The sequence below is a fragment of the Pygoscelis adeliae genome, unplaced genomic scaffold (genome assembly GCF_000699105.1).
Source record: "Pygoscelis adeliae isolate BGI_AS28 unplaced genomic scaffold, ASM69910v1 Scaffold100, whole genome shotgun sequence".
Taxonomy (NCBI): domain Eukaryota; kingdom Metazoa; phylum Chordata; class Aves; order Sphenisciformes; family Spheniscidae; genus Pygoscelis; species Pygoscelis adeliae.
The window spans coordinates 4,269,144-4,282,907 of record NW_008824034.1 but is presented as its reverse complement, the minus strand read 5'-3'; the positions used below and the strand labels follow the sequence as shown (position 1 = coordinate 4,282,907).

Sequence of the window (13,764 nt, the reverse complement as noted above, 5' to 3'; positions counted from 1 at the left end):
GTCCCTTACAGTCACAGCACATTACCTATTTAATAGAGTTTCCTAATCCAGCTCCTGTCCTGAATGTAATTCATTTGATGCCAAAAACGCTCATAAATTTCACATCTATGTAAGTTTGTTAAAGTTTGTCAGTGGTTTAGTGTAAGTCGTAACTAGAATACTGGATTCTAGGTGTTTCTGGGAAGTTGATATCAATGCCTTAATGTGCATTCATTTATAAAAAGAAAAAAAATGACAACAAAACCAACCCCATAATGTTATCTTAACTAGCTCTTTTATTTACTTATCAGGTGTTTACTCCTAGAAGTATCGCATGTTGGAAAGCTATTTTATGTGAATGATGTTCTAATGACTATTTGTCTTTTAATGTCCTTTGGGAGCTGTGGTTACATTATAACCATTTTTCTCTTTAGTTTTCTTTTTTTCCCTCTTTCCTTCAGTTTTGCTTTTGTTTCTCATACTACAAATTTGAACTGACAAGAAGACTGTAATAGGACTCCAAAACGTACCTTGAACATATATTAACCAAATTACAATTGCTGATGTCATTTACAGTGTTGCTTTTCAAAGGATGAACATGTTCATTTAATTTGCTTTTTAAATATCCATAACACTGTCCCCAAGCATTTTAATAAAACAGAAACAGTTAATTATTGCTGAATAAGGATATCCAAATGTAGTGGTCTGTAGCTTGCATTTAAATATATCTGACAGAACTTCTCTCTTGAAGGGAAAATTGTGTAAATTGTCAGTTATTATCATTTTTAATAAATAAATCTTATCTTGACTCTGTTTCTTTCTTTCCCACCCCTCTTCAATACTGTTCAACAGCCATACTTTCAGTGGGACCATTTCTATTACAGAGTGATTGAGCTCTGATTTACACGTCAATTACCCAACTTCATGGAGATTTTCATGCTCCCCTAGCTGACATCAGTGAGCATAACTGCGTAAGCGCTTTATTTCATCCCAGTTTTTGGTAACTCAGATTGATAACTAATCATATCGAAAGACAATGTGCTGTGATACAGGAAACAATAAATGCTCCCCTTTGAAACCTCATCTATTCTTTATACACTTACTATTCAGGAGCTTATCTCTGTCATCCATTCCCTCAGAATCGTTCCTTCCACATTCACGTTAAGGAAAGGTTTGGGGCTGCATAATACCAAAAACAGGACAAAATTGAGTGAAAATTACATTTTCTAGGTACTTAGGGGGGGAAGAAATAGCTAAAATAATGAAGAATATGACAAATATAAGCCAAACCCTTAATCTCCTAGCTTAAATTTCCATAAATCGCCCAGGGGTCTCTTGGGTGTTATTTTGTTCGGAGGCTTTAGTCTTCTGTATTCTCTATCAAATGTGCTACAGGAATGGCATTGTTTTTAATGCAAATTGTTAAGAGATTTAGCTCGTGTGGATAGATAACCAGTGATCATCTCAAGCGTTTCTCTACGAACTGTTGAACATCAAAGACAGAATATTCTGTATTTTACAATATATCATTTATCTTGAAGTGCAGTGATAGATATGTTCTGTGCTAGATACTTTCAGTAACTATTCATGCTATGAAGAAGAACACAACATTAAAGTAAGTGTTAAATATGAAAGATAGTGAGAAGTGGTAAAGCTATTCTATTGTGGCTTGATTGGTCTCTGTCAAGTAATAAATTACCAGGACAAAGATGCAAGTTCAATGGTGATAAACAGAGGAAGAGGAATTTTGCTATTTTAAGTGTGGTACTGCTTATGATGTTTATCATTGAGTGAAACAAAGACTTCAGATGAACAGGGAAGATATGTTAAGTTGGCCATATTTCTGCTTAAAAATCAGATTTTGAAAAGACTCAATTTGGAGTTTTAGAAAGCAGGCATTCTTTATTGCGGCGCCGGGTGCAAGGTGGAATTTCCACAAATCAAGCACACCTATGGTTAGATCACCGTTACATTTATACACAAAAATTATAAGGTAGTACACTCCCAGTTACAATGATTGGTTAGTGATTTACATATAATTATAATATCGGTTATGTCATTCTCTTCTGTTACTACGCTTGCGCGGGGGAAGGGTCTTCACCTGGGCAAGGGTCTTCTTGACCTGTGGGTGTGTTTTTTAGTATTATAATGAAGGCAGTTCACTTCAGGACACCTTAAAAGTAGGTTCTGTTGCCAAGTTGGCCAACTAGATATCTACCTTGCCAGGCTGTCAAATAATTAATCCCCTAAACAATAGAACCTAGAGGCTCTGGTTATGGTTTAGAGAGTCCAGAGAATAAAGAATAGGGACTTCAAGCAACACAGCCTCAAATAATAAGTAACACAGCAACCTATACATAACGCTACCATAGGGGCTAACTTATTAGAATCAAAATGTTCTTATAGTTGATTATTTCATAACCTAAAGATTCAGTAAAACTTAAGATCATCTTCAACAAGTTGGCCATATTTCTGCTTAAAAATCAGATTTTGAAATTCCCCTCATTTACTGAATTTAAGACCTGCAATGAAATTTAAGACCTGAGGTTGCTCCCTGCTCCACCCCCACCCCCCCGCTTTTGGAATAAATGTATTGCAATACCAGAGTGTATACTGGGATAATCTGAATCTACCAAGGAAACCTTTTCTCCTTCCCTTGTACAATATTGTGGTACTCTGCTTTTACATTAAATCAATGGAGTTACGGTGAGATAAATCTGGAATTACATAGAGTTAAATTCCCATTGTAATGTATTTGCTAGAAGTAGTCTTTTACCTAGTTTGATTATCAGGTGGAATGCTTTTTGCCTTACATTTTTACTCGCACTGAGAAAGAATTGCCCTGGTGTGGAAAAGCAAGCATGTATTTTAAGTATGGGAATATTCTCATTGACCTGAGTTGGATTTCTCATGTAAGTCAAATTCATGAGTGGCTTTTGATTTGGGATGTTTAATACTGTGTGCAGGCATATGAGTTAGTTTTTGAGGAAGCCCAGTTTCTGAGTTTACTTCACTAACTTCCTGAGTGCTTGTGGCAGAGCAACGATTCTGTCCCAAAGTCAGAACTGTGAAGAAATAACCTTGGGAAAGGACTTTCAGATCTCTAATTTATATAATTTTATATCCACTGTGTCTTAGTTTAGAAGCTCGTGTTTATTTCTTGTTTCCACAAATGACAAACATTTGAGTTTGAGAATTTCTTTCATCATTTAGGCGTATCTGATATTTTAAGGGCGGGGTGGAACTAGTACAGGGGAATATTTGGTTTGGTCATGGTGTGCATTTTTGTGAATTCAGACACGTTATTGAGAAGAGCAACTACTTCTTCCCTAACTTGTAGATAAATGCTGTTTTTCTTGAATGTTGTTCATTTATCCTCGTGGATGTAGTCTGTCACTACTATCAAGCCTCTCTGCTCCAGCTTTTTTATTGATCCTTTCCCTATTGGGTTTTGTTGTTTTGACTGGATCAACAGAGCAGTGTTCTGTTCTCATCCATGATTCTTCTGCGACTTTAGGTGTTTGATAATTTTTTTTTTCTCTTCTACTTTTTTTTCATATCACAGTGACTACTCCTTCAAACTTGTCTGGTCTGACTTTCTTCTACTCTTTCTTCTGTCTTTCAGGCTCTTGTCTGCCCTGCCTAATCTTCTGCGCTTTGGGAGATCACTTCTGTGGCTTTAGTTAGCGCATCTTTGAAGATAAACCCCAAATGCTAGGTCTCAGCCTTTAGCTGTTGGTCTTACTTCTTCAGCTTTCCTTTAACTCTTCCCTCTAACCTCTTGCTCTGTTGCAGTCTGTTCTAAAAGGTTTTTTCTTTTCCCTCCAGATCTTTTGCACCACGTCCTCTCACTTTCACCAGAGATGATTGCACTGCCCTTTCCAATGCCGCAAATTTTATTCTTCTTCTAGTTCTCCTTTTTGTAGACAGTGCATATGTGACTTCCATCTCTTACCACCAGATCCGCATTTTTAGCTTCCAGTCCAAAACCTATGTGCATGCCTGTTATCTTTTGCCTTGATATAACCTCCTCCTGCCTCAGCTACATTCTCCTTTCTGGGCTTGATCCATACTGTCCCCACAGCCCTTGTGGGCCACAGCGGGTGTGAAGGGTGCAGCTCCATGAGCCTCGCTGACACGCTGCAGATTCATAGAGGCTGAGCACCTGGCCTGTCACGGTGCTTCAGCTCACTGCTGTCCCTTAGGGTGTCTGTAGCTGAGAAGAATGACAAATGGATATATGCTGGTCTGATTTTAAAGGATTAAGTATCAAATGCTGTTATTCGAAATGCATTTGCAGTCTGCCTCTATGTTAAACATACTAAAACAATAATACAGTTATAGTTACTATTCTTTCTGCCATATTCAGCATGCTGGTAATTTGTAGATCAGTGGTCTTGTGCTCTTGTAGCATTCTTACTGCTCACCATTCCTGATCATCTCAGATTTATGTACAGACTTCCCCATTCAAATTCAATTATTAATCTAATAAGTGGTAACAAAACAATAAAACTCATATATTTAAACTACTTTGTCACATAATAGCTGTGTCTAGGGAACTGGCCCTCGGATACAGTGAGTATCGTGGCCTGCAGCTGTTTTCTTCTAAATCTTTTTTAAAATGTTTGCAAAAGTTTGTATTTGTGATTTCCTACTCTTCTGGCTTTAGACAAGCCATGAAGTATTTATCATACTAACGAGACAGACTGAACTCTGGTGTTCCTCATGGTATCTGACTATAGTTTTCACTGACACCTTCACCACTAATCACATATCTGTATTTCACAGAACATTAGTTAAGCTAAATATTAAACATAAGTCCCAGAGATTGCATTGTTGCTGCATTAAGAGTTTCTGGAGAGCATCCCGTTAGATTCTCACTGCACTGCAGCCTTAAGACCTAATCAGCATCCCTCTTTGGATTACAAAGGAACCCAAAGAAGTTGTTATGCTAATCTGTGTAGGATCTTATAATATTTGACTTTCCGTAGCCACAATCAGTGCCCTGTCAAGCATTCCCATAGCAAAACTACATTTGCAGAGAAATAAGCCAAGTAATTGACCTGACAGGATGAGCAAGCACTTCCTTTTGAATAGATACTTTGTACACTTAAGGCTGTGATGTGACTGTATGAGTGGAAAGTACAAAATGAACCTTTAATTTTTTTTGGTTTTTTTTTTTTTTTTTTTTTTTTTTTTGTTCTCACAAGAGAATATATGAGAGAGAGATTTGGATTGATGCAAATCTAGCAATTCACTTAGGGCTTTGCTTGTGTTGTAAAATGGATGCTCACAGTTTGGTAGTCTGTAAACATTGTTGGGGTCCAGGGCCTGAGATGCACCTTTGTGCTCACCTCTTGGGTGCATGGAATAGATATCTTTCATAAACGCACGCACTAAAAGAGAAATACTTCCGTATGTTATATTGGAAAATACCGTTTTTTTTCAACCTCTTGCTGTTAACATTGTAAATACTGTCTTAGCTTAAGTTAATGTCTTTTAAAGTGATTATGCCATTTTGAATTACTGCTGTTTTCATCTTTTCTGAATCTGTGGTTTTGTAATGTGTCACAAAACATATCTAAATTGTCTTAGAGTCGTTGCTGCTTTTTCTTAGATAGGATATGGCATAATGCCTCACTTGGTTCACTAAATACTTTGCGTGCTGGAGACCAGAGCCAGCTTTTAGACAACAAAGTGCTAGAACCTCACATGAAAGGTGAGATCTGTTCTGTGCTGTAATCTGTGATTCTGTGACCTGTGTGTTTGGTGGCCAGATGCAGTTTGATTTGAATGGGCCCAGGATTTCACCCTGAAACTCCAGGCCAAGGCTGCCATTGGAAAGCTATAAAACGCAGCTCTAACTTTCATGAATAATTCTTTCTGAAGTGAATGCTGGCAGTGCCTGGGGTAGGACTGCTCCCATACGCAAAGATTACTTATGCAGGATATAAAATCCTGCTTATGCTAGATCCACTCTGCTGGTGTCAAGGCTGGGCTCATAACTTCATATGAACTGATCTTGCTGCAAGAGTCACACAGTCTGTGGGTCAAACTGCCAAAGAAATCCCTGGAAAGATCTCCCGTGAGAGGGGTGAATACAGAGTGTTCCTACTGCTCCCAGGCTGGATTATTCTTGGGCTAAACCAGCCCCCTACTTTAGAAGAGTTGTGGGGAGGGATGGAGTCAACCTTGTCCTCATCTTTGTGGACCAATTTGGGAAACAGTTTGTACTCACTTATTCCCATACCTGTGGATTTTGATCTTGATTTAGGACATGAAAGGAAAGGAGACTTGTGCCCCCCTTCACCTTTTAGTGAACAGGTCGCTTGTGGTTTGCAGTATTGTGTCAGAAATATGATCACATATAGTATAGTAAAGTGACTGTTGCTTACAACAATTTATTTTCCGTCTCCCTCAGGAAACCAGCAAATAGTACTATAGCTTCGCAGAAATATCAAGAAAGATAATAGCAATGTTCTGGAGCTTGATGTTGGTGCCAGTGACATCACTACATCAGGAGGTGTTATAAATAAATAAAATGTGGCATCTTTTCAGCCTTCTAACTTGTAAAAGGAGAATGTAGATGGAAATCATTCAGCTCAGCCTATGTAGGTAGCTTTGTGTTCTGTTTACAAGCCATACTCAAGCCTTATTCAGTCCAAGCCTGAGTGATCTTGAATTGCTTAAACCGATTATTAATTCATATTTTTTATTTAGGGATCTCATTGTGGTGTTAGTCTTTCTTTTTTTTCTTTCCTTACCTGTACAAAAACAAGAATATGAGTGTAAGGATAATGGAGTCATCAGGCAACAGGCATACGCTCTCTGCAGGGCTTGCAGGTTCAAACACAACCTGCCTGAATCATAAGAACTTTAATTGAGTAGATAAAGAGGTCCTCATAATTATAAACTGCAGTAGGTATAACAAGAGGCTAAATACATAGCTGTGGTTTTAATTAGCTGGTGCTTCAAATTAGTAATTGTGGTTTCACTCAGAAATCAGTGACTTTATACACTGTTAAAGCCTCATCACTGTGCAGTTCATTCCTCATTATATCTCTCGGTGTGAAGCTTTCAATACAACATCATGCTGAGCAAAAAAGGCAAAAGTTGTAGATATTTGGTTATCTTCCAAGTGCAGTGGAGCTCTATGGAGATTTAATTCATTCTCACCAGAGATAGGAGAATTAACTGTTCTTTGTTACATACGTAATATGTATGTTTGTTTGTATGCGTTTGTACGTAGAGGGTGTGCATGGATGTGTGCAAGCATGTCCAGAACCTATCAGGGAAATACTGCTTCCAACAGATAACATCAGTGCATATATTGAATCTGCTATTCAATTTGTCTTCTGGAATTTGGTAGCTAATTAACTGACACAAAACAGAGCCAAAAGCCTCATAACAAATCAAATCTGGGTTGAAAGCACAGAAGTGTCCCTTAATGTTTGTCACATGAGAGGTTGTCAGTGCAAGTTGAAGCATGCATCTTTTCCTTTCCTCTTTCCTTTCCTATTTTTCCCTCTCCTTCAGGGTTTTAATTATATCTTTTCCCTCAGAGGAGCAGGAGGTAGTTGGCAAAGGCAAGAGACCAAAGTACTTCAGTGCTATTCAGGGGAGAAGTGAATGTGGTCTCTCAGCTTGTCATCTAGGTCTGGCAGGTGCACAAAGTAAGCTGACATACAGATAAGTGCCACTCGCCATTGCTACACTGAGGTGCTAGATCCTTTTCTGTTTGTTTGTTTGTTTGTTTGTGTGTAGAATTATCTGATACCGGAATCAACTATCTTAAAGTCTCTTTCGGAAGCCTGCTACAAAACCACATTTTAAAAACCCCCTTGACACCCACAATGAAGCCATACATAAATTTTAACAAGTACATGGGACAGAATTCAGTGGTCTAAATCACACGAGGCTGAACGTGGAGCATTGGGATGGATGGAGACAAGTGTTACACAGTTAAATGGATTTGAAGATGTTGCTGTGCTTCCTTGACTTCACATTTGCTTTCTCTGCACAGACACATTCTTTGTGGGCACACGTGTGTGCATGTGTTTTACAGACTGTTCATACAAATGCGTCAGAATGTATTTTATTCTTCTGCATAATGTTCTGTTAATTTGAAAAGAGCATTTTTGTCTGTTTTCATTTTAGAAGTGTACTGACTGTCTGCTGCCCAATTTCATATAGTATTATGATTCTAAATTAACATTTGGGAAAATTATGCCGTGGCTGCTTCTTTCTTTCAGAATTGTCCTCAGGAGTTGCATTTTCTGATGTTTTGTTGCTCTTACTGATAGTAATGAACGTGTAACTAAATTATGGGGAAAATAATGCATTGTCTTTTTTTGTCTTTCTCTTCTTCAGTCACTATGAGCAAGACCGGAGTGCACTTAAGCGGAAAGAATGGGAGAGAAGAAACCAGGAAGTCCAGCAAGATGAAGATCTCTTTGCTTCAGGTTTTAACCTCTTTGGGGAACCCTACAAGGTAAATTGCATTGTTGTGCCTTACATTTTCAGAATGTCTTTTACCTGAATGCATTTTACAAATATGCATAAAGCTTCTCATCACCTGTAAGAAATGAAAGTACCACATCTGCCTTGGTACTTATACTCTTGAATACACTGATTATCCAAATCAGCATATGACAGCAGAGCAAACTGAATGCTCTGCCCAACATTGCGTGCTAGCATTGACAGAATCAGGAATTTTGGTTACAGTCCAGTTCAAGATTTCTTCCTCTAAACACACAGCAAAGTCCTGCAATAGAAGTGTGTGCAGCTGATATCTCTACAAGTGGGTTCATACCTACAAAGCTAGGACTTAGTCCTTTTATTTTTAAGAAGAAAATATACCTGAGTTGTTAAAACCAATGTCCTCTGTGTAGATAATGAGCCCATAAGCTTTCTTGTGCAATCATAACCATGCAAAGAAGTCTTTTGGGAGACTGTCTGAATCATTGGGGAGCATAACAAGGGTATGAAAGGGACTTACGACACGTCTTATTCTCTCTAAGGAGCTTTGCTGCCTGAGATTTTCATCACCAAGGGATGTCCCCCTTTATGGTTTCTGCTGCCTTGATTTTCAGTAAGACATTCCCTGAAGAATTCATCAAAATGTAAATTTCCATATTTCTTTCTCCTCCCAATCAGTGACATCCATTGAAAGGCCACCACTTCATCTTTCCATTTTACATTGTTGGCAGCTGTAGGGAGAATGAAGGCTCTCTGAAAATTGCCCAAAAAGGAGGAGGAAAGGCTGGCAGTATTATCAAATGGTGTCTAATAATTACAGACTGGGAGAGTGTGACAGATACACTTGACTCCTAGCTGTACTTCGGTTCAGGCTGACTAAGGAGCAAGAGGCCTCACATCCTTGGGGTGAACTTGTGAGCTGGAAAGCCCCTGGCTCACATACAAGGGAGTGAAGGTGCCTTGAAAAATATTTCAAAAGGTGGTTTCGAAGCCCAAAAGTGCAAGATAACCAAAGTACAGAACAAGTTATCAGAGCTAAAACAGACATCTGTCTTGTCTGTACTACTGACTAGCAGCCAACTACTTCATCCTATAAATATTACCATCCGGATGAGCCCAGTTTGAGCTTTCCCTGAATTGCAGCTGGACTGCATGCCAGGTGACTCTCCCCTTGAGCAGGGATGCCTCTCAAGGTTTGAGATCCCTTGCCTGAGACTGAGATCCTTCCTTGCCCAAGGTGGAGAGATCCCTTACTCGCAACAGATCTTCAGTAAGTGACTGATAGCATGCTGAATTAATACTGTGAAACATTACTAATCCATGTAGTTACTCAATATTATTGTAAGTATTGTATGGATAATTCTATTAGACATAAACTGTTGACCAAGTCTGAGACTAAGATTTGATCCAGCCACACCTAGGCTCCATGAGGAGTTTAGAAAGCAAGGGGGTCCACTCTGAATCTCATGACTCAACGGGAGGGTCCTCCTTACTCTTTGCGTCTCAGTGTGAATCATTCTAACTTGATTCTAGCTCAATTTTCCTTTGTATGTTTCTTCCATGCAGTAATTAATAAGGTGAACCTTGTCAAACCACTGTTAAACTGTGTTAAGTTCCATCAAACTTACCGAACTGTCAAATTATTATTTTACCTCAATAAAACATATTGCTGCTTTTCTCTTTTGAGTTAGGTGCATTCCACTCATCCATGACAGAGACTTGTTCAGCCAAATAAGGACTATGCACTAGGACAGTTTGTGGTTCTTTTTGTTTTGTTTTTATAAAAATCTAATCAATGCACTGTTTCTGCATTGGACCACATTTTAGCACCTTTATTTATGGGAATAATAACGTACTATGAACTGATTTTGTTGAGACTTCCTGCAGGTCGGGCAAATGTTTTTGTTCATGTAAGTGGTCGTTTGGATTTCAGTAGGGAGACCAATATGCAAATCACTGCAAAATTTTGTGTCAGGAACTGAAAACATGGCCCCCCAATATCTATTGTATCATAAGAATGATAATATCTGATTTTACATCTGTTTAATGTGCATGTATTTGCACCAGGCATACACAGAGCATATGCTTTGTCAAAAACTGAACAACTAAAAAGCAAAAAATTATCCTGGTGATTTTCCTGAGTAAGTTTTTTTGTTTGTTTTTTAATTGCTTTTCGCCTGCTTGGCAGAGAAGTTTGTCAGATCTGTGGGATTGAGCAAAAAAATAGTGTATTACTATCCTAAAAAAGCATTGTAGTTATAAATTGCGAAAGATAAAAATTAAGAGGAAATTGCATGCAAAAATAGTTACATCTGTCTTAAATTTGCCAAACAAAGAGAACCAACACTGAATAGGAAAGCTAGGTCTTGTCTACATTTTACACTATGGGGGGAAAAAAAGGTACAAAGTGATAGACTGGTATTTCCTTTAAGTTCTGCATTGCTAAGAACCAGCCACAGTACAGTTTCCTAGGGACTGATGAAAGCTGGATCTAACTCTTAGTGGATATATAGTGACTTGTACTCTTAAGCAAGTGCAAAACTAAATTCAGGGTTTTGTTCATGTTTATTCTCAAATAAAATGAAGAGGCTATGAGGTGAGAACAAATGTGCTGCACATTCAGTTTGAATTCCTTTTCCATTTTGAGATGAATAGATGCTTCTGTGTGGATGAGACTCAAGGGCTGGTGTACACAACAAGCTGCACCCATCTTCTGGTTGCTCTCAGTGGGAGCAGAATGAGATAAAACTGCCCAGCAAAGTCAATTGTTGTGGCCTGTGATGGACACAATGTCCACATCCTCAGCTGGGCTAGCTTTACTAAATGAGCATCAGCTCCAAGGGATGGCTGGTATGTTTCTGAAAGATCTGGGGGTGCGAGATAAGATGGAGACTACAGTGACAAAGGAAAGGTTGGGAATATCAAGTCTCAGGAAATAGAAAACGTCTCTTTTTCCTTTCTTTTATTCCCAGAGCTAGTATCCTTACTTGGTTATCATTCCTTCCTCATTTGCTTCAACAGTAACCCAGAGAGGGACTGTTGGGGTAGGGAATACCACCACTGCTGTTTTGATGTTTTAAAGACTGAACAACTGGCAGCTGTTTTAAGATCACTCTAAAGTTGGGGATATTAAAACTTGGTCAAAGAAAGGAGGCCAAATTTTCTCATGGAGCTTACTGCCATTGTGTATCACGAGATGTATGGAGTATCTGCCTCTATCTATCATCTCTTTGCTCTAGCTGTTAGAGCATCTTTCTTTCTACCCCTCTGTCAAATAAAACGTAGGTGATCATTATAGTTTTGGACAAGTGCATGATTCTGCATTGATTCTTTGTAGTATATGTATGTGTACACATCCATGAGAAGAGATACTTATTTCTGCGGGTGTATAAAATACATTTGTACATGCTTATTAAAAGATAAGTGTTCTTTTGATGCTTCGCTGTCTCATGTGCAGAAACAACACCTTTGACAATGTGATGATGTCCAGCATTATTTTGGGAAGGTTGGGCAGCGAGGGCTGTGTTGCCGTTTAATGCAAGTGGGTTGCAGGTCTTTACCTTCGAACTCTGGTGCAACCTGCTAATGCTTTATTTTGCGGAAGTGATCAGAGAAGAGCCTGCAGTGTTATGACAACAGACGTTTGAAAAAGCAATGTCAGAGTTTTCCTGAGAGAAGCTGCAATTTTATTACTGAATTGTTGATACCTTTTAATGTTTTGAATTAGTAAAGAGTTTCAGAGATGAGTATTTTAGAGAAAACAGTAGGAGTATTTTTGTTACTTCTCAAAGGAATTGCCTCACAAGAGTTCAACTTGAGAAAGAGAACCCAATGGGCAGTATTTCCATTGGGGAGCCTTTGGTGAATGTTAAATCATTTATCTTTTTCAGGTAAAGCCCCTCCACGGTCTTCAAGCTTAGCATAAAAAAGATCTCAGCTTCTAATGCATGGAGGTTAGTTTAACTATGAGGCATGAGAAAGTGAATGAATTATGAAACCTCACATTTCACACAAATTTTCACAAAACCCTTGTAAATTGGGCCTGTAAGTTTGAGTGCATTAGTTCTTTTCTTTGTTAAAACTATAATGCAATAGCTAGCCAAGCAAATTAGTCTTCCAATAGGATTCTATTACAGATCTTTTTTGAAAGCAATAGAAGCAAATGTAGGAAGGTGTACATTTCCTAAATTAACAAGAGCCTAGAATGAGGGGGAAGGCTACTAGCCATGAGTCACAAACCAGATATATAATTTATGCCTTGGAATACTCAGAAAATGCTGCATCTCCTTGATAGTGGCAAAATTGTGATTCAACATGCTGTTCAGAAAATAAGATGTACAGAGGTTTCCTTTAAGAAATCAACCAATTAGCCAGAATATGAAGGTAGAAATTGTTCCCAATCTGGAAGTAACAAGAGCAACCAGAAATTATGACTGGATTTTGTGTTTGTCTAACTGGTATCCAGGCTTGTCAAGAATACTCTGCTTCTCATGAGAGCCCTGAATTTGTTAAGGAAATAAAATAAAAACACTAATGTTATTCTTTGTCTTCAATGCAGGTAGTACACTGTACTACACACCTGAGCTCATTCAGGTTGTGATGCACAAGTCTGGTCTTTGTTGTGTGTGCTCTAGTTTGATTTAAGCATAAGCCAGATAGTCACTCACATGCACTACGTGTGTTTTGCTTTGCAGTCTGGTCCAAAGGCCATTGAAGAGAGTAATAATCCTTCCATTGACTTCAATAACTATTGGATATGTTATCCAATATGTGCTAAGGATGTTTAAATTAATTTAATCTCCATGCTTTTCAGGAAATATATTTTTTTATTAATGGTCCCAGTAAATGACTACAAATAATAATACCTAACATTTATACAGTGTCTTTTATTCCCAGGATGTGAACATTCTGCATAAAACAGAGTTAATATCAAGCAAAATTATATTTAACATTATGTGACATGTAAAAGAAAATAAGTTGAGAGAATCAGATATCTCCAACACAGAAATGATTGAAAAGCTCTACATTCAAATTAAAATATTGATTCCCTCTGTGAGGATCTAGACAAGAGTCATTTAATGTGCTGTGATGTTGAAGTGATGATATGTTGTCAGTACTTTTTTTTTTTTTTTAAAAACTTTTGCTTTCTGGGAAGTAAGCTAAATGCACCCTGGAAGTGTAGCTGAACCAGAGGTGAAGGTTGGTGGTCAGGCTTTGTTTGATACTTGGTTGTTTCCCATGTGCTATCCCATAAGGAGTTAAAGTGTTTGGGGAAGGAGGAAACAGAACAAGTATGTAAGTGTTTAG

The 13,764-nt window shown here is 38.2% G+C and overlaps 2 protein-coding genes across 2 annotated transcripts in view; one reads left to right on the top strand and one right to left on the bottom strand.

The window, feature by feature from the left end:
- LOC103922933 (chromosome unknown open reading frame, human CXorf40B) overlaps positions 1–13,764 on the bottom strand; it is a 700,660-nt gene that overhangs the window by 277,468 nt on the left and 409,428 nt on the right. The window lies entirely within an intron of this gene.
- AFF2 (AF4/FMR2 family, member 2) overlaps positions 7,833–13,764 on the top strand; it is a 256,405-nt gene continuing 250,473 nt past the window's right edge. Inside the window, exons 1-2 of the mRNA XM_009331422.1 lie at positions 7,833–7,858; positions 8,350–8,470. Of these exons, the coding sequence (XP_009329697.1) occupies positions 7,833–7,858; positions 8,350–8,470 (147 nt within the window). The remainder of the gene's footprint in view (positions 7,859–8,349; positions 8,471–13,764) is intronic.